The 27,662-nt window shown below is 48.9% G+C and overlaps 1 protein-coding gene across 1 annotated transcript; it reads left to right on the top strand.

Moving 5' to 3' along the window:
- The first annotated feature begins 11,137 nt into the window (after positions 1-11,137).
- On the top strand, positions 11,138-27,419 carry VCP (valosin containing protein). The gene is made up of 17 exons (XM_083155420.1): positions 11,138-11,349; positions 17,418-17,529; positions 19,042-19,214; positions 20,111-20,253; positions 20,574-20,704; positions 21,552-21,683; positions 21,790-21,892; positions 22,868-23,001; positions 23,087-23,222; positions 23,307-23,419; positions 24,519-24,683; positions 24,780-24,902; positions 25,108-25,320; positions 25,404-25,712; positions 25,851-26,006; positions 26,154-26,308; positions 26,666-27,419. The coding sequence occupies exons 1-17, from the start codon at positions 11,333-11,335 to the stop codon at positions 26,766-26,768; spliced, it is 2,418 nt and encodes an 805-aa protein (XP_083011546.1). The 5' UTR covers positions 11,138-11,332; the 3' UTR covers positions 26,769-27,419.
- The last annotated feature ends 243 nt before the right edge of the window (positions 27,420-27,662 follow it).

Raw genomic sequence — 27,662 nt, 5'->3', positions numbered from 1 at the left:
CCGAGAATCCTTGAAATGGTGGACAGAAGTAGATTCCCTTCAGTGGGGTCGGTCATTACAGACCTGGGACTGGTTGATAGTAACTACCGACGCCAGTCTCAGGGGCTGGGGGGCAATAGTCCTGGATCTCAGGCTTCAGGGCCTGTGGACGGCAGAGGAATCAGCGTTACCAATCAACATCTTGGAGCTGAGAGCTGTCTGGAAAGTGATTTCCTTGGCGGGAGACAGGTTACAGAACCTCCCTTTGAGGATTCAGACCGACAATGCCACAGCTGTGGCGTATCTGAATCACCAGGGAGGTACACGCAGCAGATTGGCCATGTGGGAGGTGTCCAGAATCTTCCTATGGGCGGAACAGAATGTTCCAGCTGTATCGGCTATATTCATTCCAGGAATAGAGAATATAGAAGCCGACTTCCTGAGCAGGGAGGAGCTCAAGGAAGGGGAATGGAGCTTACACCCTCAGGTGTTTCACCAAATCACTTCGATGTGGGGAACTCCGGATGTGGACCTGATGGCATCCAGGGTCAACCGTCAAGTGCCCAGGTTCTATGCCAGAACAAGGGATCCACTAGCGGAGGCAGTGGATGCCATGACTATTCACTGGCAGGGAGATCTCCTTTATGCATTCCCACCAGTACCAATGTTACCGAGACTTCTGAAGAAAATACAGGGGCAGAAGGTTCCAGTGATCTTAGTGGCCCCAGATTGGCCAAGGAGGTCCTGGTACTCGAGGCTTCAGAGGTTGTCTGTGGACTCATGGCGTCTACCTCTGAGACCAGACCTTCTAAGACAAGGCCCATTCAATCACCTGGATTCAGATCGATTGATTTTGACGGCCTGGCTATTGAAACCACCATTTTGAAAAGAAAAGGGTTTTCTGAGGCAGTAGTACAGACGATGATAAAAGCCAGAAAAGCTGTATCTTCGGCAAATTATTATAGAGTCTGGAAGACTTACATTCGATGGTGTGAGAGAAGAAAGGCTCATACATCTCATTTTAAGCTATCAAGAATGATGGAATTCTTACAAGATGGTTTTTCATCGGGCCTAAGCCTTCAGTCACTGAAGGTGCAGATTTCGGCCTTGTCCATCTATTTCCAGAAAAAGATAGCCATTTTGCCGGAAATTCAAACCTTTTTACAAGGAGTATCCAGGTTGAAACCTCCATACAAGCAACCAGTAGCACCTTGGGATCTATCACTGGTTTTGGAATGCCTTCAAAAGGCACCTTTTGAACCTTTAAGGTCGGCTGACTTTAAGTTTCTCACGTGGAAGCTAGTGTTTTTGTTAGCAGTAGCATCTGCTAAAAGAGTTTCAGAATTGGGAGCTTTGTCATGTAAATCTCCCTTCTTAATTTTTCATGATGACAGGGCTGTTTTAAGAACAGTGCCTCAGTTTTTACCGAAGGTGGTATCTACCTTCCATTTAAATCAGGAGATAGTTCTACCTGTGTTTCAACCCCCAGAGGGTTCTAAGAAAAGGGACAAGTTGAGAACTTTGGATGTTGTGCGTGCCTTACGCATATATGTGGACAGAGTGAAGAGTGTCAGGAAGACTGACACATTGTTGGTATTGTATGACGTACACAAAATTGGTTGGCCTGCATCTAAGCAGACTATTGCTAGGTGGTTGCGGTCTGTGATAGCCTTTGCATACACCAAAGTGGGTAGACCAGTACCGGCCAAAATAAATGCGCATACCACCAGGTCAGTTGCCACCTCTTGGGCGGTTCGACATGGGGCCACAGCTGAGCAGGTTTGCAGAGCTGCCATTTGGTCATCTGTTCACACATTTGCCAAATTCTATAGATTCCATGAGTTTGCGTCGGAGGACGCATCATTCGGGCGAGCAGTGCTGAGAGCTGCAGACCTGAGCGTACCCTCCCAAAGGACCGACTCTGGAACGTCCCAGTGTTGAGCTGTGTCACCAGGACCATTGAAAGAGAAAAAGGGATTTTTGTAAGAACTTACCGTTCGAATCCCTTTCTCTGATATGGTCCTGGTGACACAGCGATCCCTCCCTTACGCTCAGTAAGTATGCCAGAAGTTTCATGATGTTCATGTTAAAAGTTAACAGTTTTCTGTTATAAAATGTGCATATAATATGTGCAGGCGTTTGTACTGAGTTAATGTATTCCAGTGGCTTTGAAAGTTTGAACTGAAGAGTCCAGGGATGCAGTAGGGGAGGAGCCTACCCTCTAAAGCTTTAGGATAGGTGCCTGGCTCCTTCGGACCCTCCTACATCCCAGTGTTGAGCTGTGTCACCAGGACCATATCAGAGAAAGGGATTCGAACGGTAAGTTCTTACAAAAATCCCTTTTATAATGCAGTACAAAACAGAAATCCTTCTCTTGGGATAAAATAACTACAGTAATATGAGAGCTGTAATATTAGAGAATAGCAGACCACATGGTAACCTACTGGTGTGTAACCACATGTTGGAAATGTGATAGAGGGGGGAAATTTACTAAAGGAAATTTGTAAAAAAAATAGGTGTATTTGTATCCAGAAATACACTTATTTTTGACATTTACTATCCCGAAAATACGGCAATTCGTAGTCGTATTGATGTGCTATCAATACGAATACGAATTGCCGTATTTTCGAGATAGTAAATGTCAAAAATAAGTGTATTTCTGGATACAAATACACCTATTTTTTACAAATTTCCTTTAGTAAATTTCCCCCAGAGTAACAATCTAGCAAAAATGTTCAAACAGGTGTTATAAAGCTAACATAAAGAGCACTATACTGTATGTATATTTCTGTTCTAGGAACTATTCATATATGGCACCGGAAGTATTGTTATGGAGGACAGTTATTTAACATTGCTACAGTCTTCCTGTATTCTTTATTACAGACCAGGGCCCTTATTCTGGTTAATTCGCAAAAGCAAACTCTTTCTTTAATGGATAAACCCATGTGCAGATAGAGTTAGATTTGGGTGGGGTTTGAATTTAAAACTGATATCTATATTGCAGTGTAAAAATAAAGAAACCGGTATTTACCCTGCACAGAAACAAAATAACTCACCCAAATCTAACTCTAGGGGTGTACACACTAGGGTGGAGTGAAAAAGTTGAAATTGAGATATTCAAAATCGGCTAGTGTGGAAAAGTTGTGACTTGACCTGAATAAGAAACGTGCAAAGGCGTTTTGCTCTGAGTCAATATCTTCTGTTCCGGCAAGACACCTCAAGTTTTGCTTTTTAGATGAAAATAACGAAACGTATGAAGCTTCGATCTAGTTACAATTATATCAGGACGTCTTAGAGTGAATCATTAATATACTTTAGCATAGTAAAAAAAGAATACGAGCTTGTCCTAGTGCAAAGTGGGTGCCGGACGGGGTCCCGACAGGCATTTACCCGACGTCGGGATCCCGACTGTTAAAACACAGACGGCCGGCGGCTATTGTCCCTCATGGGGGTCCACGACTCCCATAGAGGGAGAATAGAATAGGTGGCGAGCCCGCAAGGGACTTTGTTGCACTGGCCACGCTGTCTGAGTCCGGCCAGTTGGGATCCCGACTGTCAGAATCGCATACCACACCCGTGCAAAGTTACTGACTTTGGCGGGTGAAAAAAAAATCATTGATAAACGACCCGTTTTCATGGTCACAATTGTGAATATCTACCCCTCCAGTGTCACCCCTGTCTGTCTGCCCCCCTTCAGAATGTAAGCTCTCACGAGCAGGGACCGATTATCTCATGTGCTTCGACTTCACCAAAGCTCACTGTTTGCTGCCACCTGGATACTTATGTTGCAGTAACCGGCTAATGTTCCTATAATCTTTTACCCTGTATTTGTCCTGTATTGTCTTCAACTGTAAGTCACTGTTTTCCTGTTTGATTATGTGTACTCTGTAATTGGGCGCTGTAGAACCCGGGTGGCGCCATATAAATAAAGGATGATAATAATAATAATGAAAGTGCATTATGCAGTAATGAATAAATCTAATGTTTAGAAAAATTAAATCAAGAACATTGATTGAACTAGAGGGAGCACTTTCAGATACAGCATCTGGGAAGAGCCCGGGTCCGGACGGATTCCCTGTCAGTTATTATAAGGCTTATAGCGCGCCCCTTCTCCCCCTTTTCCTGAAGGCTTGCAACGCAGTTTCAGACACTGTAGGCTTCTCCCCTCAATCACTTGAAGCTCATATCACAATAATTCCTAAGGAGGGGAAGGCCCCCACCAATGTGCTAGCTATAGGCCTATGTCCCTCCTAAATAATTATGTTAAATTATACGCTAAACTATTGTCCAATCGATTGGGGTCCCTCCTCCCTGACTCGATACACGACGACCAGGTGGGTTCTGTGAGGGGACGGGAGGCTAAGGACAATACTTCCAAACGCCTAGACCTGATACATCATATCAAGAGGGGGAAACAACATGCATTTTTCCTGTCCACGGATGCAGAGAAGGCCTTCGACAGGGTTGGCTGGCAGTTTATGGAGGGTCTTCTCTGTAGTTTGGGATTGGGATCTTATTGTCTGCACCGTATACTTGCCCTATACCACTCCCCTTCTGCAAGGGTTCGGATTAATGGGGCTCTCTCCTCCCCTTTCATGATAAGTAACGGCACATGTCCAGGCTGCCCCCTCTCACCAACTGTTTTTGTCTTATGTATGGAAGCCCTAGCACGGGCGATCCGGGCCAATAGGGACATGATGGTAGTACAGGTGGGGGACCGCAAGTATAAATTGGCTCTATTTGCTGATGACCTCCTCGCCACACTGACTGAGCCCGTGACTACCCTGCCCGCTCTTATGAGGGAATTTCACAGATTCAACCTGTTGTCCAATTTCAAAATAAACTACTCCAACATTTCCACTCCTGCCGACAGTGTGGAGGGTCTCAGAGGTTCTTACCAATTTCTTTGGCTTCCCTCCCATATCAAGTATTTGGGGGTGTTATTATCCCCCAACATTAATAAACTCTTCAAACTTAACTTTCTCCCCCTTATGACTAAACTGAAAGTTGATCTCCAGCAATGGTCCCTCTTGAGACTCTCCTGGTTTGGTAGGATTAACACGGTGAAAATGAATATCCTTCCCAAAGTATTGTATCTTCTACAGACTTCACCGATTTCAATTCCTACCTCCTACTTCACATCACTACAGAGCCTAATAGGGAGATTTATCTGGGGTGCCAGTAAAGTTCATCTCTCCCAAGCAACTTTGGTTCATAGCAGAACTAGAGGACTGCAACTCTTTCAGTTCCTAAATTACTACTACGCAGTACATGGAGCAAGAATAGTAGAGATGTCTAGAACCCCCTTTACTAAACAGTGGGTCCACATCTTAAACTATGCGACTGCGGTACCGTTGCATATCCTTCCCTGGGCCACTACCTTACCTCGACTTGAACCCCACTTTGAAGTGCTGGCAAAAAGCTTAAATACCATACCCTATTTAGTCCTGGACTCCCCCTTCCCACACCCCTTTTTGGTAATCCGGACTTCTCTACTGGCCTCGCCTCCCCATACCTGACGTCCTGGTCCATAGCTGGAATCTCCCACTTACTGTCCAACTCTGGCCTACGTTCCTTCACTGACCTCCAACAGACATATTCCTTACCTGCAGGATCGTTCTGGGTGTACCTACAATTTAGACATTACATCCAATCTTTTCATACCCCAACCAGATTGGAACAAATATGCTTAGATGACATTCCACCTAAACACCTCGTATCTAATCTACCAAATGTGCTCAGAAGCCCTGTTGCCTGAACTACCCCCCCCCCCCCCCCCCTTTGTTAAGGCATGGCAATCTGAGTTGACAACTATACCAGACGACCAGTGACCTACCATATTCCAATATACGTTTGCCAGTTCATCCTCGATTCAGATTCTTGAGACCCAATACAAAAATCCTCTCAAGGTGGTATAGATGTCCGGTAAATGTACACCGGATGTTCCCTACTATCCCTGATACATGCTGGCGATGTCAAGGCTCCCCGTTGCACATCTGGTGGCAGTGCCCCGAGCTGACAGATTTTTGGACGACAATTAGGAGACTATCCATACTGATTACTGGTACTCCCTTACCACACACTCCAGAGTTTTGGTTACTCAACTACATGGAGATCCCTATCTCAATGTTTAAGAAATCCCTTCTACGACACTTAATGAATGCCGCAAGAGCAACTATACCCTGTTTCTGGAGAACCCAAACACGGCCCCCAATCTCCCATTTGTTCCTAAGACTAGATCACTACATGCTCATGGAAGACCTTACATCTTCCTCCAAACTGCCCTCTAATAGATTTACCACCACCTGGTCCCCTTGGTTGAACTTTAAAGAATGCCACGATTATGCATCATATGTTGGTACTCCCTCACTGATGCCTGCCCCACAACCATGATATGACACTGGTTGGATTCTACCTGTCCCTGCTCTTTCCTTTCTCCTCTTCTCCCTTTCTCATCCATTCTTCTATCAGTAATAGTAGTAGTACGTTTATTAATAAGGTGCCACAAAGTGTCCGCAGCGCCGCACATAGCAAACAAAAAAACAAATGACAAGGTAACATACAGGAGGTGTTGATAAAATACAGCATAAATAGGGGAATAGCTGGTAGAACTAAAATCAGCATCAGTTCTGAAGTAGGTGTGAAAATTGTCGAGGAGACTGAAGACGGAGTAGAGGAAGGGAAGAACAGGACAGGAGCGCTGGTGAGGTAAAGAGGTAGGGTGAGTACGTGAGGAAGGAGGGCCCTACTCATAAGAGTTACAGACTAAAAGGAGGTGGGTGGACGAACAAAAAACAATAGGATAAGTAGGAACGGATAGAGGGGTAGGGTAGGCAGGATAGGAGGAGCAAAATAAGTTAGGAGGAGGAGAGATAGGCTAGTCGGAAGAAGTGGGTTTTGAGGGAGCGCTTGAAGGAGGTAAGGGAATCGGAAAGCCTGAAGGGAATCAGAAAGCCTGATGGGTGGTGGGAGGTTGTTCCAGTGCAGGGGGGCAGCACGAGAGAAGTCTTGGACATGGGAGTGGGAGGAGGTGAGAGGTCGGCGGCGGAGCGAAGAGGACTGGAGGGAGTGTGGATAGAGATCAGTGAAGAGAGGTAAGGAGCGGTGGAGGAGGAGAGAGCCTTGTATATGGTGGTGAGGTGTTTAAAGAGAACCCGGAAAGGAATGGTGAGCCAGTGAAGAGATAGACAGAGGGGGGAGGCGGAGGTAGAGCGGCGGGAGAGGAAGATGAGCCTAGCAGCAGCGTTAAGAATGGATTGGAGAGGGGCGAGAGGTAGCCCAGAGGGAAGGATGTTGCAGTAGTCAAGGCGGGAGATGACAAGAGAGTGAATGAGAATTTTGGTCGCGTCAGTGGAGAGGAATGGTTTGATGCGCGAGATGTTGCGGGGGTGAAAGCGGCAAGACTGTGAGAGAGCACGAATGTAGGGGGTGAAAGAGAGGGAGGAGTCAATGATGACAATGAGGCAGCGCGTTTGGTCGGTGGAGGTGATCTCGGTTTCACCAATGCTGATGGAGATAGTTGGCGAAGAGGGGATGTTCGGAGGATGGAAGATTAGAAGTTCAGTTTTAGCCATGTTTAGTTTCAGGAAGCGTTGGGTCATCCAGTCTGAGGTGGTGTAGAGGGAGAAGAGGAGAGGGCCAAGGACTGACCCTTGGGGAACACCGACTGGCTGCGGGGTAGTAGGAGCGGAGGAGCTCGGAGTGGAGACGGAGAAGGAGCGATCGGAGAGGTATGAGGTGAACCAGGAGAAGGCCGTGCCAGTGATGCCAAAGGAGCGGAGGGTGTTGAGCAGGAGAGGGTGGTCAACAGTGTCAAAGGCAGCTGACAGATCAAGCTGGATGAGGATAGAGAAGAGGCCTTTGGATTTAGCCGATAGTAGATCGTTAGTGACTTTGGTCAGGGCAGTTTCAGTGGAATGGAAATGGCAGAACCCGGATTGGAGGGGGTCTAGAATGGAGTTAGCAGTAAGGTGGCTTAGGAGACGATTATAGGCCAGACGTTCTAGGAGCTTGGAGGGAGGAGGGAGATGGGCCTGTAGTTGGACGGAGAGTTGGGGTCCAGGTTTGTTTTTTGGGAATTGGGGAGACAAAAGCGTGTTTGAAGGAGGAGGGGAAGATCCCAGAGGATAGGGAAAGATTAAAGAGGTGAGAGCAGACCAACTGACTGAGACGACGGATAATATTGGAGGGGATATGATCGAGCGGGCAGGTGGAGGGAGAAGCGGATTGAAGGATAGAATGGACTTCAGTGGCAGTGGTGGGGTAAAATGAGGACAGGAGTGGGAAGGAGGAGAGTGGAGATGGAGGAGGGAGAGGGTGAGGTCATGGCAGCAGTGATGGCAGTCCTGAGAGGAGATTTTGGTTGAAAAGTAGGTAGCAAAATCAGCAGCCTATCACTACCTTTCTTTTCCTGTCTAATGCTTTTATATTAAAGTGTGTTATTTTCCTCGGTTTACCATGTTAATACATACATTTATCAGCAATTAGAATATGGGCTGTATGCTATTTTGATTTGATACTCTTTGTGGTCCCATTGAAAATATCTATACTACAATGTATGTTTGTTATCTTATCATAATAAACAGATTGCGTAAAAAAAAAAGAAGGAAATAAAGTATTGCTGGTTAATCCTGCCTAGTAATTAACACAGTGATTGGCATATACTGTATGTACTGCTGGACACCACTGATAGAATGAATAACTCTCAATAGCATATCCAGTAGACTTTGCTATTATTTTCAATACACACAATATATCTGATTGGGATGCAGTTACAATCCCGGCGTTCAAAATCCCGACTGACGAAATCCCGACACTTTCCCCCTCTGTTGGGTGTCCACAACACCCATAGAGGGAGAATAAAATAGTGTTCCCGCTGCGTGGTGAGCGCAGCGAGCCCGCAAGGGGGGGCGATCCACGTTGGGATTTCGGCGGTCGGGATTCCGGCGTAGAGATTTTGAATGCCGGGATTCCGACCACCGAGATTTAGAACCACTCCCATCTGATTTTAGAATTCTGGCTTGACAGTTGCTTTGTCAATTTTTTGCATAGCATATGGGTATGTTATGACTTGTCGACAGTGACATTCAGTATGTCTTCATGGATATGTCGACATGATGAACTGTCAACAACTATCCATGGTTGAACAGTGGTCTCTTACCATTTCTTATTGACAGCTCCAGCTCAGTAGACCTGTAATACTCTTGCATTGCAATGAGTATCTCTCCACCAGTGCCATCATTCACAATAATTGTTTATTACAAAGTGTGTTATGTCAGAAGCTGTTGTACTATACATATCATGTTTATCATGTGTAAGTTGCTGTGTAATTGTTATTATGTACCAAATAAAGGCTTATTAAGTATATATAGGGGATGATGTGGTTGGAGCAGCGGCACTTGCTGCACAGTACTAGGGTTGCCAATCCAGGAGCATTTTTTCAATCCCGGGATTGGCTTCCCTAATTAAAAAAACCTGGCCGCCCCGCATATTTACTTACATGTGCTGTGCGGCCGGGAGGGTGGGCGGCCGATCACTGATGCCGGAAGGCGGACGGGTGAGTGAGCGGCCACATAGTGAAGCCGCGGGTAGGCAGGGGGGGGGGGGCGGCGGGGGGCGGCGATGAAGTCATGCTGCAGGTCTGTGCAGCTGCTTGGCCTGCGCAGTGTGACCTCTGGCTTCATCACGCTGTGCAGAGCCACACGGCCGGGGAAGGGAGAAGTCGGGCAGCATCTGAGCACTGCCAGGCATTAGTCTGCGCATGTGCAGTCTAATCCCGGGATTGGAAACTCCAAACCCGGGATTGAAATTCCGCCGTTTTAGGGGCCAAATCCCGGGATTGGCCACCCTACACAGTACTGATGTATCTGCCGGACCTTACAGCTCATGTGCAGTACAGATCTTCATTGTCGGACGCACTATGGCACCAGAGTGCAGGTGATTGACAGTCTGATGCTATATGGAGGTATTGATGGCAAGCATCTCTCCATACAGAGATTTCCTGGCCAATTGGTAGGACATGAGGCTGCCAGCTGATGCTGCTCTATCTTGGCGTGTACGCTTTATGGCACCATATATTGGATTATTACACATACATAGTGCGTTATATCTGAGCTACCCCATCTTGTCCATTACTGAGTCACTGTGTATACGTTATGGAAACATATAACAGCTCATTATCAATACATAGGCCCTTATACTGGTTGACTCGCAAGGCTGCGAAAGTCCACCTGTCGCCACCCGCACGGCGCAATTCCCCACAGGCATGTGAATGGATCATTAGCATAATCATCCATTCACAGCCTTGTGTGCGGGCACAAAATGGTTCGATGGTCACCTGCGAGTGCCTGTACTGGACGGGGGCTGGCTGCTGACGTCCGCTGCCCGCGTCATCTGGGAATTATCAGGAGAACGCCCAGTGTTTTCATGGGAATGCCCATGACATGCAGGGTGTTCCCATGGGCGAATTCCCTGGTCAAATAATCTATTTGCCCTGGCCGCTTGCACATGCGCAACTGACTATGCGCATTCACAAAGCATCGCTCCCCTGCATGAACACGCAGGGGAGCAAATCAATCTGAATTAGGCCCATAGGGCGACTCTGATGCTACTCCATTTTGGCCCTTGCTCATACAGAGATGGTTATCTGCATGTTACTGAGTGGAAGCAGCCATGTTGCCTCTGCTCAGGTAGGATATAACTCATGGGGTGTCACCTAGGGCAGTTTTGGCAGTAAGGAGGCCCCCCCTTGTTACATGTGAGGTAACACAGGATCCTGAGAGACACAATAGTCTCTTACACACATGTCCATGACTAAGCAGCACTATTATATATGGCTGCTGCTAGGATGACTGACAGGCGGGATGCCCAATGATTTACGGCCAGATAACATCTTCCTCCAATCAGCGAATTCTAGTTTCTGTGCCTTCGTCCGCGCCACGCCCCCTTGCACAATTTCTGGCCAATCGGTGACCGCAGTCTCTGTTGCTAGGTAGCCCTCGCCGGCAGATGTAATTCCCAGAGCGGCCATCGAATAGGAGGCGGGCCCCGGGTAGAGCGCAGGGGGCGGGGCTTGTCGGCTCGTGGCCTCCTCTCTGTGCCCGCCTCCCGGTCCTGGCAGCCGCTGATTGGTTGCGGTGAAGTTGCCGCATGCGCAGAAGCGGGGGATGACGCAGCTCTTTGCCGTGCCGTAGGCTCCTCCCCCCCGCCGCAGTCAGTCAGACAGTGAAAGACACCGGGCGCCGCCGACCGAACCCCAGAACCTGTACCGGAGACCGACGGCAGAGCGTCCGACAGCAGCGGGAACACTCAGCATCCAGCAGCGAAGAGGGGCGGCACAGGCCGGACACTGAGGATGGCCTCCGGATCAGAGTGAGTGCGCGATGCCGGTAGGCCGCAGCTGTCAGTGCCGGGGAGGGATGGAGGGCAGGCCGGGGCCTCTCACACGCAGCCATCCCCGGAGAGTGAGCCGGCTGTCTGGTCCCACTGCCCGCTGGAGCCGAGTGCGGCCTAGTGAGTCCGGCCCAGTGCTCTCCCTTCATCCTGCTGTGTCATCCGGGCCTGCGCCTCCCTCCAGGCCCCGCACTGCTGGGAGCCCCTGGTTCCTATATACAGGCCGGAAGTCTCCTGGTTCCTATATACAGACTGGGGGTCCCTGGTCTATATACAGACTGGGGGTCCCTGGTTCTTATATACAGGCCGGGGGTCTCCTGGTTCTTATATACAGGCTGGGGGTCCCTGGTCTATATACAGGCTGGGGGTCCCTGGTTCCTGTATACAGGCCGGGGGTCTCCTGGTTCCTATATACAGGCCGGAAGTCTCCTGGTTCTTATATACAGACTGGGGGTCTCCTGGTTCCTATATACAGGCTGGGGGTCCCTGGTCTATATACAGACTGGGGGTCCCTGGTTCTTATATACAGGCCGGGGGTCTCCTGGTTCTTATATACAGGCCGGGGGTCACTGGTTCCTGTATACAGGCCGGGGGTCTCCTGGTTCCTATATACAGGCCGGGGGTCTCCTGGTTCCTATATACAGGCCGGAAGTCTCCTGGTTCTTATATACAGACTGGGGGTCTCCTGGTTCCTATATACAGGCCGGGGGTCTCCTGGTTCCTATATACAGGCCGGGGGTCTCCTGGTTCCTATATACAGGCCGGGGGTCTCCTGGTTCCTATATACAGGCCGGGGGTCTCCTGGTTCCTATATACAGGCCGGGGGTCTCCTGGTTCCTGTATACGGGCCGGGGGTCTACTGGTTCCTGTATACGGGCCGGGGGTCTCCTGGTTCCTGTATACGGGCCGGAAGTCTCCTGGTTCCTGTATACGGGCCGGAAGTCTCCTGGTTCCTGTATACGGGCCGGAAGTCTCCTGGTTCCTGTATACGGGCCGGAAGTCTCCTGGTTCCTGTATACGGGCCGGAAGTCTCCTGGTTCCTGTATACGGGCCGGAAGTCTCCTGGTTCCTGTATACGGGCCGGAAGTCTCCTGGTTCCTGTATACGGGCCGGAAGTCTCCTGGTTCCTGTATACGGGCCGGGGGTCACTCATACACACTGCAGGGGGTGAGATGCTTTAGGCGACTCCTTCCTGGGGAAAGATATCAGATGTCCACCATCAAATGATGGCTGTGCTTCCGTCATCGTGTTTCTCAATGTGATGCTAACTATCCATTGTATCAAAATAGATTCACATGTACCAAACAGTTTGCAGCATGGTAACCCGCGGATGGGACTGGGGGCAGTTCCCAGTACAAGCTTCGGCCATTCATTGGTGAAAAACGTAATGCCTCCGTCAAATGGTTAAACCACTATCGATTCAAAAACATTGTGATGCGATGTCCATCCCTCCCCCTTCACTGCAGGTGTTTCTTCATACATTCCGGCAGTCTATAGTCTTAAGGTCCGTACACACTGGGTGACTATGCCCAGCGAGTATGGACAGCGGTGATAGCATTCATCACTGGGGGGGGGGGAGCGGTTTATCTGCTGGTATAACCAGCAGATGACCGGCTTTCCCGGCGATGATGCAGGAGCGTGCAGCAGCACTCGTTGCCGGTGCATACACACTGGGAGGCTTTGAGATGAAAGCCGCTCAAACCGGCTGATTTGAGCGACTATCAACTCAGTTGCCCAGTGTGTATGGGCCTTAACTGCTGCGAGTACTGGCACTAATTATAATCACCGTTTTTGTACTTTATCATCCACGTGGGCGGTAAATTGTGATTTACTGTACTCAGCAGTAATAGCGGTGCGAGGCTCCTGGCGCAAACCATGGTAAGTGGAGTGTGCGCTAATTGGGGGCGTCTATGTGAAAGAAGTATTTCAAAAACTCATGCTGACCATTTTCATTTCATCCCTTGTGCACTTTGACCTATTGGGGTCCTTTTTACCCCTGTGAGCCAAAGGCTTTTTTTTCTTACCCCTCATTAATAACACTCCAGGAAGCAGGGAAACCAGGTGTTCCAGCATGATGTTCTATCTCGTATTGGCATATGGCTGGCATCATCAGCATCACAACTTTTACCTCGCTCCTCACTGATCTATGTAGCAATTCCTGTCTGCACATCCCATCAAATTGCCCCTCTGTAATGAGACTCCAGCCCCTCCCCCTCCCCTCCCCCTCCCCTTCTGATTAGGATCGGAGCGGTAGTGATCATTTTAGCACCCTGCGCTTTTCTAAACCCATGCAGTTCCTTTTTCCTGCCTGGAGTATAATACTGCTTTCACATCTGATGTCATCAGAGGGCACCGCGGGGAGTCGGCACGTCAACCAGGGGTGGGGGAGGAGGCAGCACTTAGAGCTGGCACTGCTCCAAACGTTGCCTCCTCCACCCGTTCACACTGCACGGAAACAAACCGGTAAGAACTCTGCATTTTTTTGTCAGTACTTATTGCCGTGTTGCTACCCATTTGCGGGACCCGGTAACCCCTTTCACGTTGCACTAATTATCTGGTCAAACCGCCAAGAAACCGGCGTGTACCCGGTAATTAGTTTCAATGTTAAAGGGGTATCAGTCTCTGCTTGCTTCTTGCACAGTCTGATCTGTATTTCAGCAGAGGGATACCCCAGGCAGGAAAGAGAACTGCAGAGATTTTGAAAGGTGCCGGGTTCTAGACTCAACACTAGCGAGTGGGACAGGTCTACAGAGAATTGTGCTGACTTATTCCCCAAATCCCCAATGTGTCTATGTTTGGACCAGTTATGAGTCACAATTGTGCAGCAACACCGGAACAAGTTATCATTGAAAATAGACTTTTGTCCAAGAACCTGAACTTGTCACCTTGGGAAGTCTGGTTGTACTTCCTAGTAAGCCCTCAGAATGTGTGACCTCGCCAAGCTCTGAGTAACCCGTATGTAATCCATTATAGAGAGATCCTGGCTCATGCTGGTGGCTTTCCCTAAGTACGGGTGTGGTATGACCTCACAATAGTCGTGATTACCACAGTTATACCGACATCGGAATCCCGACAGAGGGGCAAGCATGAAAAAGCCCCTTGTGGGCTCGCTTCGCTTGCCCCAGATTCTCTTCCCCCTCTATGGGGAATGTGGACACCCACGAGGGAGAATAGCCCCTGTAAGTGTGGATCCTAACATCTGTCTACTGACCGTCAGTAGGCCATCCGGCACCCATTAATTGCAAAGTAGAAGTGGTCTCCTTATGCCCCTGTATGAACATGTAGCCAGTACACTATCTGTATCAGTGACATGACCGGAGAGGCCCGCTGATTACTGGTGCCTGACTCGGGGTAATTCTGTTACATGCTGCCATTCTTACCCTATCCTAGTGCCAAACATGGCAACTGCATGTTACCTCACATGCCAACTGCCAGGCTACTGTATATAAGTGATGTGCACAATATACATCACGCTGCATCATGCAGTGTTACTACATGGAAGAGAATGGGCCCCTCAGTAATATGTTCATCTCACACTATTGTGCTGTGGCTGTTAGCACTGAGTGGCGCTGTGGCCATTGCTTTTCTGGTAGGTTAGTGTCGCACTGTATTGTGCTGTGGCTGTTGGCTCTGCGTCGCACTGTATTGTGCTGTGGCTGTTGGCTCTGCGTCGCACTGTATTGCGCTGCATCTGTTGGCTCTGTGTTAGGTTAGTGTTGCACTGTATTGCACTCTGGCTCTGTCGCACTGTATTGCGCTGTGGCTGTTGGCTGCGTCGCACTGTATTGCGCTGTGGCTGTTGGCTCTGCGTCGCACTGTATTGCGCTGTGGCTGTTGGCTCTGCGTCGCACTGTATTGCGCTGTGGCTGTTGGCTCCGCGTCGCACTGTATTGCGCTGCGGCTGTTGGCTCCGCGTCGCACTGTATTGCGCTGCGGCTGTTGGCTCTGTGTTAGGTTAGTGTTGCACTGTATTGCACTCTGGCTCTGTGTCGCACTGTATTGCGCTGTGGCTGTTGGCTCTGTGTCGCACTGTATTGCGCTGTGGCTGTTGGCTCTGTGTCGCACTGTATTGCGCTGTGGCTGTTGGCTCTGTGTCGCACTGTATTGCGCTGTGGCTGTTGGCTCTGTGTCGCACTGTATTGCGCTGTGGCTGTTGGCTCTGTGTCGCACTGTATTGCGCTGTGGCTGTTGGCTCTGTGTCGCACTGTATTGCACTGCGGCTGTTGGCTCTGTTATGTTAGTGTTGTGCTGCGGCTGTTGGCTCTGTTATGTTAGTGTTGCACTGTATTGCACTCTGACTGGCTCTGTGTCACACTGTATTGCGCTGCATCTGTTGGCTCTGTGTTAGGTTAGTGTTGCACTGTATTGCACTCTGGCTCTGTGTCGCACTGTATTGTGCTGTGGCTGTTGGCTCTGTGTTGCACTGTATTGCGCTGTGGCTGTTGGCTGCGTCGCACTGTATTGCGCTGTGGCTGTTGGCTCTGCGTCGCACTGTATTGCGCTGTGGCTGTTGGCTCTGCGTCGCACTGTATTGCGCTGTGGCTGTTGGCTCTGCGTCGCACTGTATTGCGCTGTGGCTGTTGGCTCCGCGTCGCACTGTATTGCGCTGCGGCTGTTGGCTCTGTGTTAGGTTAGTGTTGCACTGTATTGCACTCTGGCTCTGTGTCGCACTGTATTGCGCTGTGGCTGTTGGCTCTGTGTCGCACTGTATTGCACTGCGGCTGTTGGCTCTGTTATGTTAGTGTTGTGCTGCGGCTGTTGGCTCTGTTATGTTAGTGTTGCACTGTATTGCACTCTGACTGGCTCTGTGTCACACTGTATTGCGCTGCATCTGTTGGCTCTGTGTTAGGTTAGTGTTGCACTGTATTGCACTCTGGCTCTGTGTCGCACTGTATTGTGCTGTTGCTGTTGGCTCTGTCGCACTGTATTGCGCTGCGGGTGTTGGCTCTGTTAGGTTAGTGTTGCACTGTATTGCACTCTGGCTCTGTGTCGCACTGTATTGTGCTGTGGCTGTTGGCTCTGTGTTGCACTGTATTGCGCTGCGGGTGTTGGCTCTGTGTGTTAGGTTAGTGTTGCACTGTATTGCACTCTGGTTCTGTGTCACACTGTATTGCGCTGTGACTGCTGGCTCTGTTTGTTAGGTTAGTGTTGCACTGTATTGCGCTGTGACTGCTGGCTCTGTGTGTGATAGGTTAGTGTTGCACTGTATTGCGCTGTGACTTCTGGCTCTGTGTGTGTGTTAGGTTAGTGTTGCACTGTATTGCGCTGTGACTGCTGGCTCTGTGTGTGTGATAGGTTAGTGTCGCACTGTATTGTGTGTGTGTGTGTGTGTGTGTGTGTGTGTTCTCAGCTTTGTCTGTGGCTGTACGTCTGTTGCCAGGCACTGTTAGTGTCTGGCTGTTTCCCTGGGGTCAGCCTCGCTGCTTACCCAGCTCAGGTTTCAGATGTAGGACGTCACTGCCTGTGATGTGAGACTGTGACACAGCAGCCTCCAGTTTCGTTTCAGGGAACAGGTTGTAAATAAGTGTAATCTCGCTCCTCCCTCCTATATTGCATTGTGTCCTCCCACCAAACAGCCCCTCTCTGCACGCCATCTGGATTTTCTTTCTTTTCCTACTTTTTTGCTGAAACTGCAGCTAGGACACACGAGCAGTCCGTGCTGAGTAATGTGGTGACCCTTGTATATCTGTGTGCGACTGAGTCTCTGATCTGTACATTATGTGCTACAAAACAAAGCACCTTCTTTCCTGCTCCGTATACAGCCTGACATATATCCCATCAGCGCAGTCCTGGTTATATTACATTGCGACTGAGACCGTGCGGACTGCCAGCTGATTCATGCCAGGTATCTCACTCTGCATGGCGTATTGACGCTAGATGTATAATGTATATTCAGCAGCGCGATAACCAGGGTTGTGGCTAAGTGGTCAGTGATTTAATGTCAGCTACTGAAATAGTGACACTGCCTGACTTGAAAACGCTGTAGAAGAGGCCGGAGACTCTCCGTTGTCCTATAACGCACTCACCGTCCATTCTGTCTCCCACAGCACCAAAGCGGATGATTTATCCACCGCCATTTTGAAGCAGAAGAGCCGACCCAATCGCTTGATTGTAGATGAAGCGATCAATGAAGACAACAGCGTGGTGTCTCTGTCCCAGGTGTGTATAAAGGCCATAGTGTCTGCAGTGTTGTGTACGTTTAGTGATCCTGGGGGTGGGTCTGGCTGGCGACTTAACTGCGGGTGGGCAGGTCCAGCTGCTGAGCGCGATGCCTGGGATGGACAGACAGGCTGCTAGAGGGGCAGGAGCGCATTCTTCTAACTAGTATATCTATAAATCTGGTAATGTTGTATTGATATATGCACACATATATACAGAGTATAAACCACATACATTAAATAACCTTTGCATAAGGTGGGTCCTTGGACTGCACACCCTAATTCTAAACCTAATGAGGTGCTGCCATGCTGAGACTTGTAGATCCACATATGGGAAATGCTCTAAATACTAAACGCTTCTAATCAGCATATCTATAACTAGTAAGCACGCTCAAAGCAAAAGCTTCGAAAGCTAGTCTGCTACCTTCTGTGTTGGTGCATGTGAGAGAGAAAGAGATGTAGTTTCACTTGCTGCCAACAGATGGCAGTGTTTTGGTGTCTCGCGGACACTATGCATCTATGTGTGTGTGTGTGTGTGTGTATATATATACACACACACACACACACACACACACACACACACACACACACACACACACACACACACACACACACACACACACACACACACACACACCCCCCCCCCCCCCCCCCCCCGGCTACGTTGTCAGTGTAGCGTAGCCATGCGCCCTGCTAATATGTGGCTTTGCAGTTACACTTACTGGGGGCGGGGCTTGTCCGGCGGCGGAGGGGGGAGATACCGCCGGTGCTGCGGGGGGGAGATGCGTCATGGCTGGGCGGCAGCAATGTACGTAATTCAGCGTACTGCCGCTGGGGGAGCATCACATGGTTTCCCTGCTCCCCCAGCGGCACTGCGCTAATTGCGTACATTGCTGCTGCCGCCGGGGACGGTCATGGAGGATGCGACTGCGGGGAGCCGAGTGCCGGAGGCGCCGGGGACATAGTTGAGTGTAAATATTTTGCACTACACACACAACACCCACTAACACAATGATCTCCCCACTATCCACATCATACCCCCATTATCCACGTGGGCGTGGAGTTAAATTTCGAAAGTGTGGCGAGAGCAGCGAGCCCCGCAAGGGAACGCAGATTTGCAGGGCTCGCTGCGCTCGCCACACTTTCGGACATTTACTACACGCCCACGTGGATAGTGGGGATATGACCCATTATGTATTAGCACAGCTCTGACTACGTAAGTTCTGTAGTTTGCGTAGCCAGCATAGCGGTGTATTGGTATTCTCAATACACCACTACGTAATGGGCGCCCTGCTAATACATAAGTACCAACTTGCATTCTATTTCCACTATACTGTAAGTAGTATGCGCATTGGTTGGTGCTATATGGATTAATCTTATACGGTCACTTCCATCACATGTACGTTAGCAATGTGTGTGATAGTTCCCTGCATCCGGATGCAGAAGCTGCTCTCTGTTACTGTGCGGCCTGTAGTTGGGTCTGTTAGTAACGGATGGCGCCTTTGTCTTGCAGGGTAAGATGGACGAGCTGCAGCTGTTCCGCGGAGACACCGTCCTCCTGAAGGGAAAGAAGAGACGAGAAGCTGTGTGCATAGTCCTGTCTGATGATACCTGTCCTGATGAGAAGATCCGCATGAATCGTGTTGTCCGAAATAACCTGAGGGTGCGACTCGGAGATGTTATGAGGTAGTGTCCGCTCAATGCTAACAGAACAGTTATGTATCCCATTTACATGCGACCTGCGTCTCCTATTTATAGGTCACTGTCTGATAAGTGTATTACCACTGGCCCTGTGTATATTTCTCTGCTAGAGATCTCACATCCTCACGCATTTCTGTATTGTGCTGGTCGGTCACTGGACTGAGAGATCAGTCATTGGTTTGTAGCCCGTACCCTAGATCAGTCTGTTCTACATGAGTACTAGTCCTAGGTGGGGTAGGTGTCTGCCTCGTGTGCTAGAGGGACACAGCTGAGGGAGCTATGTGCCACCTCCACCTAATCCCGCCTTGTCACAATTTTGCTGCTCTCCCAGCACTGGCCATAGTACTGCTTGCCTTAGCTGCCATCTACCCTTTCCCATCCCCTACTTTCAGCACTGCCCAAGCTGTCACCAACTCTGTCCCCTCCCCTAATACCACATGCACTTACCCTCTCCATGCACCAGCTGCTTCCTGCCTCACCCACCAGCTATAAACCACCTGCAATGCCCAAATCTGCCCCCAGCACTGCAGCTATTGTCTGTGATATCAAGGCAATGTATTGTGATGGGAGCTGGACACCAAAGTGGGGCGATCACAATTTGCAGTTGAATGCACTCACCTCTATTACTGGAATAACCTCGAGACGAGGGCTGGCTTGTGGGTTGCTCTGTTGTCCGCCATACACATTACCCAGCACAATCCTAATCTGTAGCCTTCGCTGGACAATTGTGTGCTGATGGATCTGTTCCAGCAGTGACCGGACTGATGAGTCTATCGCATAATGATCAGATGAGGAGTAACATGGAAGTGATCAGAACTGCTCATCAAGTTGTGTTCTATTGTTATCACATTGTGATTGTCGGAATATGTTTGTGTCTGCAGCATTCAGCCGTATCCCGATGTGAAGTACGGCAAGCGGATCCACGTGCTGCCCATAGATGACACCGTGGAGGGTATTACCGGCAACCTGTTTGAAGTGTATCTCAAACCTTATTTCCTGGAAGCCTACAGGCCAATCAGAAAAGGTATTTACCTGGTGACTATCTGTAGTGTGTCTGCATGGTGCAGCCCAGGGCCCGCTCAGTGCCGCGCAGGTCGTGTACTGTGCCCATTATTGTCCTGGTATTTAGTTCTGGCCCTTTGTAACATCGGCTACAGCCTAACAGCAATAACTCCGACCCTTAATCTTCCAACGTAGTTCAGGTATTTTCTGTCCTGATAATGGGGAATTTGGGAATAGTGTCGGGTTTCCCCATTACTGGGGGGTTGGTGTCTGAGTTTATTAGGGGCTCACTTCATTTTGTGCATACAGTTGGTAACTGGCTTAATGTGTGTTGTATCTTAGGTGACATCTTCCTGGTCCGCGGTGGGATGCGTGCGGTGGAGTTTAAGGTGGTGGAGACGGATCCCAGCCCTTACTGTATTGTTGCCCCGGACACTGTGATCCACTGTGAAGGAGAGCCTATTAAACGAGAGGTAAGTGCACGAGAACACTGACCGCAGGATGGTCAGTGTCTTGTCCCTTCTCCACCAGTGCTAGGAACCGTGGTCTTACAATAGTGTCACCTGTGCTTCAGAGAGGTCTACATGGCCGCTGGGCTGCAGTCACTATGGGCCTTATTCTAGTTCACTCTTTCTGACAAAATCCTTCTTAGATGGACAAAACCATGTGCACTGCAGGTGGGGCAGATGTAAAACGTGCAGAGAAATTTAGATTTGGGTGAGTTATTTTGCTTCTGTGCAGGGTAAATACTGGCTGCATTATTTTTACACTGCAATATAGATCTCACTTTGAGGTAAAACCCCACCCAAATCTAACTCTCTCTGCACAAGTAACATCTGCCCCACCTGCAGTGCACATGGTTTTGTCCATCTAAGAAGGATTTTGTCAGAGTGAACTAGAATAAGGCCCTATGTGTTTTGGAAAGAGACCGCATTCACAGTGAGGCATCTGTGTAGTATTGCACCTCGCTGCTACAATGCTTCATTGGGGCCGCACGGATGGTGTAATGGTTAGCATTACTGCTCCACAGCGCTGAGATCATGGGTCAATTCCCACCATGGCCCTAACTGTGTGGAGTTTGTATATTCTCCCCGTACTTGCGAGGGTTTCCTTCCAGAAATAGTCTGGTAGGTTAATTGGCTTCCAACAAAAAATAACCTTAGAATGGCTGTGTGCGTCTGTATATGTGATAGAGAATATAAGGTTGTAAGCTCCACTGTGGCAGGGACTGATTTGAATGTTCAAATAATATTCGCTGCGGAATGTGTACGCTATATAAAAACTTAATAAATTAAAAAAAAAAAATGTCTGTCCTGGCAGGATGAGGAGGAGTCTCTAAATGAAGTGGGCTATGATGACATCGGGGGGTGCAGGAAGCAGTTGGCCCAGATCAAGGAGATGGTGGAGCTTCCGCTGAGACACCCGGCACTATTCAAGGCTATTGGCGTGAAGGTAATTACTGTCGCTTGTTGTACGCTGTGTGTGGGACGTACATTCTGCACCTTTCCCTTTTATGAGTACAGGTGACATTAACAGTTGTCTCTCTTGTGAAACGCAGCCTCCCCGAGGAATTCTGCTGTACGGACCCCCCGGAACCGGGAAAACCCTCATTGCCCGAGCTGTTGCTAATGAAACTGGCGCATTCTTCTTCCTCATTAATGGTAAGGGATTGGAGGGGTGTGTTTCAGCAGAGACTGCTCATGCTGTACATATACCTGTAGGAAGGGCCCGCGTATAGTATTCAGTGTGTTACCAGTACAGGCTTCTGTATGTCTCCATATCTCCCTCCTCTGAGGTTCTAGCACAGTTGCTCAGTGTACTAACAACACTATAGAAATAATTTTGAGACCAAAGTAATAATGTGAAGTCACAGATTACGCATAATAATGAGGCATGGTGTACATAACATGTATTAGAACCATCGTCTGCCTGAGTTACACATACACACACGCACACATGCAGTACCAGTGTCCAAGGACCTCTGTCTTATTAGGGATGTGAATAAGACACTTTACGAAAGTGTGTGTCGGTATATTCATTATCTGCAGACCTCTAACTATTGTCATGCTGGTGGCGACAAATCATTCTGATGTTATTAAAAGAACCCACATTTGTGGCTTATCGTTTTTCCTCCTGACATGCGTATATAGACATGCGTCGGCTTCTGCAGGGGCAGTGGGGGCAGCCGGATGTGTCAATACACACATCAGCAGATCATCAGTACTAGACTTGCACGGATTGTTGTAGGGGCGGGTGTGGTGTCCCCCATACCCCCTTTCCTTCACGGTGACAGATATTTGTACATCTAAAGGCCCATACACACTGGGCGATTTTGGGCTGAAAGCCTCTCAAAACGGCACGCTGCTGCTGCACGCTGCCACATCATGGCCGGGAGTCATCTGGGCAGAGGTCTGTATGTGAATGGACACATCTGTATTTCTGGGATGTATTAGGTTCAGCCTCTCGTGCAGCCCAAATGCTTTTTATGCATTTCTAACGTTGTTTTTCTATTCTCATTGATACAAGGTGCCTGCTGGGTACAAAGTATTATTTGTATTGGGTCTGTCCCTGCGAGTGCAGACTCACCATCCTACTAGTTACAGTACTAATATCTGGTCCCCACCTGCTCTGCCCAGGTCCTGAGATTATGAGTAAACTGGCCGGAGAGTCTGAGAGCAACCTCCGCAAAGCCTTTGAGGAAGCGGAGAAGAACGCCCCCGCCATTATCTTCATAGACGAGCTGGACGCCATCGCTCCTAAGAGAGAGAAGGTGTGTATATACAGACTGACGTCTGCTCCGGCTGGTGGGGTACAGAGGTGCGGAACCCTCTGACTCTTGTCCGTCCTCTCTGCAGACTCACGGAGAAGTAGAACGTCGTATCGTGTCTCAGCTGCTGACTCTTATGGACGGCCTGAAACAGAGAGCACATGTCATAGTGATGGCTGCCACCAATCGTCCCAACAGCATCGACCCAGCACTCAGACGTTTCGGTAAGGTCCCCAATCATCTGTGGTTACATAGGTCCGATGTCTGCTGTCTTTAGTCTCCTCTAAGTAATACTCTGCCCCCTACAGGCCGATTCGACAGAGAAGTTGATATTGGAATCCCAGATGCTACCGGCAGGCTGGAAATTCTACAGATTCACACCAAGAACATGAAATTGGCTGATGATGTGGATCTAGAACAGGTACGGTCAATGTTTGGCATCATGCCTATATATCCTGAAGTGGGATACGGGAGGCTCATTATCGCTGAGGGTGTCCTGTATGATGCGATGGTGATGCGGTTAGGAATGTCTCTTGTCTGCGTGTTATCATTGGCAGCTTTAGAATAGCAACCCTACACAGCTTAGTGTTTATTATGGTGCTATGTCTGCGCACTCCCAGATTAACCCCTTGAGTGGTGGGTTTTCCTGGAGCAGGACAAACATACCAGGGCAGGTTTGTCCTGCCCTAGAAATACTCCCCACAGAAGCTGCAGCCGCTGGTGTTTTGCAGCAGCCCCGGCAGGATTTGGCAGTTTGTGGACGCTCTGAAGTTCTGGCTGGCTCAAGTGTTCGTGCTTTTGGATGCAGAGCGACACCCGAACTTCCGAGAGCAGAGACAGGAGTGCTTGGCTGTGGGCAAGGGATGGGGGGGGGGGGGGGGGGGGAATAATGGGGTTGCTGCCAGATGGTGGTTTACCACTGACATACACCTACAAATAGGTGACATAGCTCAGCTCTGAAAATTTCTAGGTATATCATCGAAATGGTTAATCTGATTTATTTTCTACCGGCCATTAAAAACTGCTTTACTCTGTGCCTCACTGTGTTTTCCATGTAATGCTATTGGAGACAAATGACCTCAGTAAATAAGCCCAATATTAGATTCCACCAAATCACCACCCGTCTAGCCTGTCCTAACAATATTCCCTGGGTGACCTTTAACCTCCTTTGTCACTTCTTAAAAACACCACCCTTTTCTGTCTATTTATAACCCTGACCTGATTATTTTGTTTCATTCTCATTGGGTATTTCCTTTGATTCATATAACCTATAATATATATAAATGCAAATGAATAGAAACTGAAATATTGTATAGCAGTAAGGTATAATGTAATATCCGCACATTGTGTGTGTATGTATGTCTGCACTGCGCTACACACTTACAGATAGAATACTGTGCGGTTGGTACTGGTGATGACATTGGGGGTCACACTGTCCATAGACCCATACTGGGAGTGACTGGTTCTCAGAATATTTATTCCGCAGACCTCAGGAGCAGTCTCTTCTTCTCCCCACACAGGTCGCTAATGAGACCCACGGTCACGTGGGGGCCGATCTGGCTGCCCTGTGCTCCGAGGCCGCTCTGCAAGCCATCCGCAAGAAGATGGACCTCATAGACCTGGAAGATGAGACTATAGATGCTGAAGTGATGAATTCATTGGCCGTCACAATGGATGACTTCAGGGTACGTGATCCTGTCTTTCCCACATCAGTCTGTCAGATGATGAGACCATTTCACTGTAACTGATGGATAACAATTTGTGTCTTCTCCCCCTGGCAGTGGGCACTAAGTCAGAGTAACCCGTCCGCACTGCGTGAGACCGTGGTGGAGGTGCCACAGGTTACTTGGGAGGATATTGGTGGCTTGGAAGATGTGAAGAGGGAGCTGCAGGAGCTGGTTCAGGTGAGTGGAGCCAGGATGCTCTGTGTTCCTGAGAAGCACCAGTACATCATCAGGTTGCTAGCGTTTGGGCCGCTGACTTGGGGTGGGGCCGTTAGCGCGATGTCACCAGAATATTTAATGTTGCTGATTGGTTGTGGGTGATAATAGCGTTGCATTACGGTTCGGCCTGTGCCCTGTTTCATGCTTGCTGCTTTTCCCCTTTCAGTACCCTGTGGAACATCCAGACAAGTTCTTGAAGTTTGGAATGACCCCATCTAAAGGCGTACTATTTTACGGGCCACCTGGATGTGGTAAAACTTTGTTAGCCAAGGCCATTGCCAACGAATGTCAAGCCAACTTCATCTCTATCAAAGGCCCCGAGCTGCTTACAATGTGGTTCGGAGAGTCCGAGGCCAACGTCCGGGAGATCTTTGACAAGGTAAGGAATGTACTAAGCGCATATTGTGATCATACTTCGCACTTCACATGAGTTCTCTAAGAGTTTGTCCCCTTATGTTCTAGGCTCGGCAAGCTGCTCCCTGTGTCCTGTTCTTTGATGAGTTGGACTCCATTGCCAAGGCCCGTGGTGGTAACGTCGGTGATGGTGGTGGAGCTGCTGACCGAGTAATTAACCAAATCCTGACCGAGATGGATGGAATGTCTACCAAAAAGAATGTCTTCATCATTGGAGCCACCAACAGACCGGACATCATTGACCCCGCCATTCTGCGTCCTGGACGTCTGGATCAGCTGATCTACATCCCTCTGCCAGATGAGAAGTCCCGTATGGCTATCCTGAAGGCCAATCTGAGGAAGTCGCCAATTGCCAAGGTACATGAAGACCCCCTTATATACAGATAGTGACCTCCAGATTATTCAGACATGGGACGTGTGCAAGAAGACATCAGAATTCTGTATCCCCCTAACCACATCCTTGTATAGGGCTCATTATATGCTTGTGTCCTGTAGGATGTGGATATAGACTTCTTGGCCAAGATGACCAATGGTTTCTCTGGGGCTGACCTGACGGAAATTTGTCAGCGAGCCTGCAAGCTGGCCATCAGGGAATCCATTGAGAATGAGATTAGGAGGGAACGGGAGCGACAGACCAACCCTTCAGCCATGGTATGTATAGCTGAAACCAGATGACATCGGGATTACAAAAATACAATGATCATGTTTTACAGTTTTTATTTTATTTTTTTCTATCCTATGCTTTTGAACTGTTCGCTGATCCTTTTTGTTGCACATATTTGGGCTTTTCCAAAACAGGAGGTGGAAGAAGATGACCCTGTACCTGAAATCCGCCGCGATCACTTTGAGGAGGCTATGCGCTTCGCCCGTCGCTCAGTCAGTGACAATGACATCAGAAAATATGAAATGTTTGCACAGACCCTGCAGCAGAGTCGCGGATTCGGCAGTTTCAGGTAAGTTGCTGCCGTTATACGCTGATTACCTACGGTCGTTACACCATAGTGTGTAAGGCGCCCAAAATTATGGGTCTTTGCGCAAACATTTTTTTTAAAAAAAGTGCTTGGATTCTATGGTATCTTAAAGTGGGCAGTCGAGTGACTGTAAAACAGCTGGATTCTTACTGTGGAACAGAGAAAGGGTAACTAATGGGTGGAGGGGTTTACCATTAGGTCCGTTGTAAAGTCAGCAGTAATGATTGCACACTTTGATATTCCTGCATTGATCATTATAGAATAAGATGAGCAGATAATGTAAATAGTTTTGTGTTGGGTGTTTTGCATATAGTAAAATATATATGTTCTCCTCTGTAGATTTCCCTCTGGGACCCAGGGAGGACCTGGCCCAAGCCAAGGTACAGGCAGCGGTTCTGGTGGAAGCCACTTTGCTGAAGAAGAAGACGACCTCTATGGCTAGACGAGCCCCCGACACCATCTGACTTGTACAGCAGCGATATTCCTACGTTAATGGACACTTTGCTTTCCATTCCTCAGTCTGCGCACCTCACTCCTCCTCGTTTTTTGTTTTGTTATCTGGGTGTGAGAAGACGGGTGTCAGGGCTCTTGGGCAGAAACCTTTTTTTTTTTCCCCACCTCCTGGTTACCAGAGCATCTCTGTGCTTTCAGAACTGTAGAGCGCAGGGCGGCCATTCCTCAGACCTGACTTTGTGACTCGCAGTACCTGGAACCGGTCCTGTATTTTGTTGCTTGATAAACCCACAGCTCTGATGCCTTCAGCCCCTCGTCCGAACTAGAACCATGAATCCAGACCTTCGTGTGAGCGGAGGTGCAGCGAGCCGTTCAGTTGCCTCTGTGCGCAGACTGCTGGCGCTGGCCTCCGGCTTGTTAGAAGGTTCATATTTATGTGCGTTTGTGGAGGAACTCAAGCAACAAATACATGTCTGGCTCCTTATTACGTGAATGCTTCGCTGCAAGAGTCGTACAGCTGAGAATGGAGAACGTGCAGTGGATTTTTTTCTATCTTAGTATTGGCCATATAATGTTATTGGATAAAAGAAACAAAACGCAGGTTGACGTCTAACATGAGAATAAACTGATTTATCACGGAGTTTGCTGTCCGATTTAATTTCGCTGCTGTAGCTGTAAATATTGTCCCCGACATTTCTTCTGCTGATCACGAATACTTGGGATCGGGGGGGTTGGACGCAGTAATGGGCAGAGGACAGTTAGGTTTACTCCTGTCAGTAACTAAGCCGCTGGTTGGTTTTCAAGTTAGGTTTATACATAGGAGCGGGAAAAAGGAGTTTAGATGCTTTCAGAAGCGCAGTGTGCACTGCTGGATAGATTAAAG

The sequence above is a fragment of the Crinia signifera genome, chromosome 1 (assembly GCF_055691185.1).
Source record: "Crinia signifera chromosome 1, ASM5569118v1, whole genome shotgun sequence".
NCBI lineage: Eukaryota > Metazoa > Chordata > Amphibia > Anura > Myobatrachidae > Crinia > Crinia signifera.
The sequence above is the reverse complement of the archived record's forward strand: the minus strand, read 5'-3'. Positions and strand labels throughout refer to the sequence as shown.

What these genes read in the sequence shown, in the direction of transcription:
- VCP (XM_083155420.1), top strand. An exon ending in AGCTGCAGGAGCTGGTTCAG is followed by an intron (nt 24,903 to 25,107) that starts GTGAGTGGAGCC and finishes TTCCCCTTTCAG; the next exon opens with TACCCTGTGGAACATCCAGA. An exon ending in TCCGGGAGATCTTTGACAAG is followed by an intron (nt 25,321 to 25,403) that starts GTAAGGAATGTA and finishes CTTATGTTCTAG; the next exon opens with GCTCGGCAAGCTGCTCCCTG.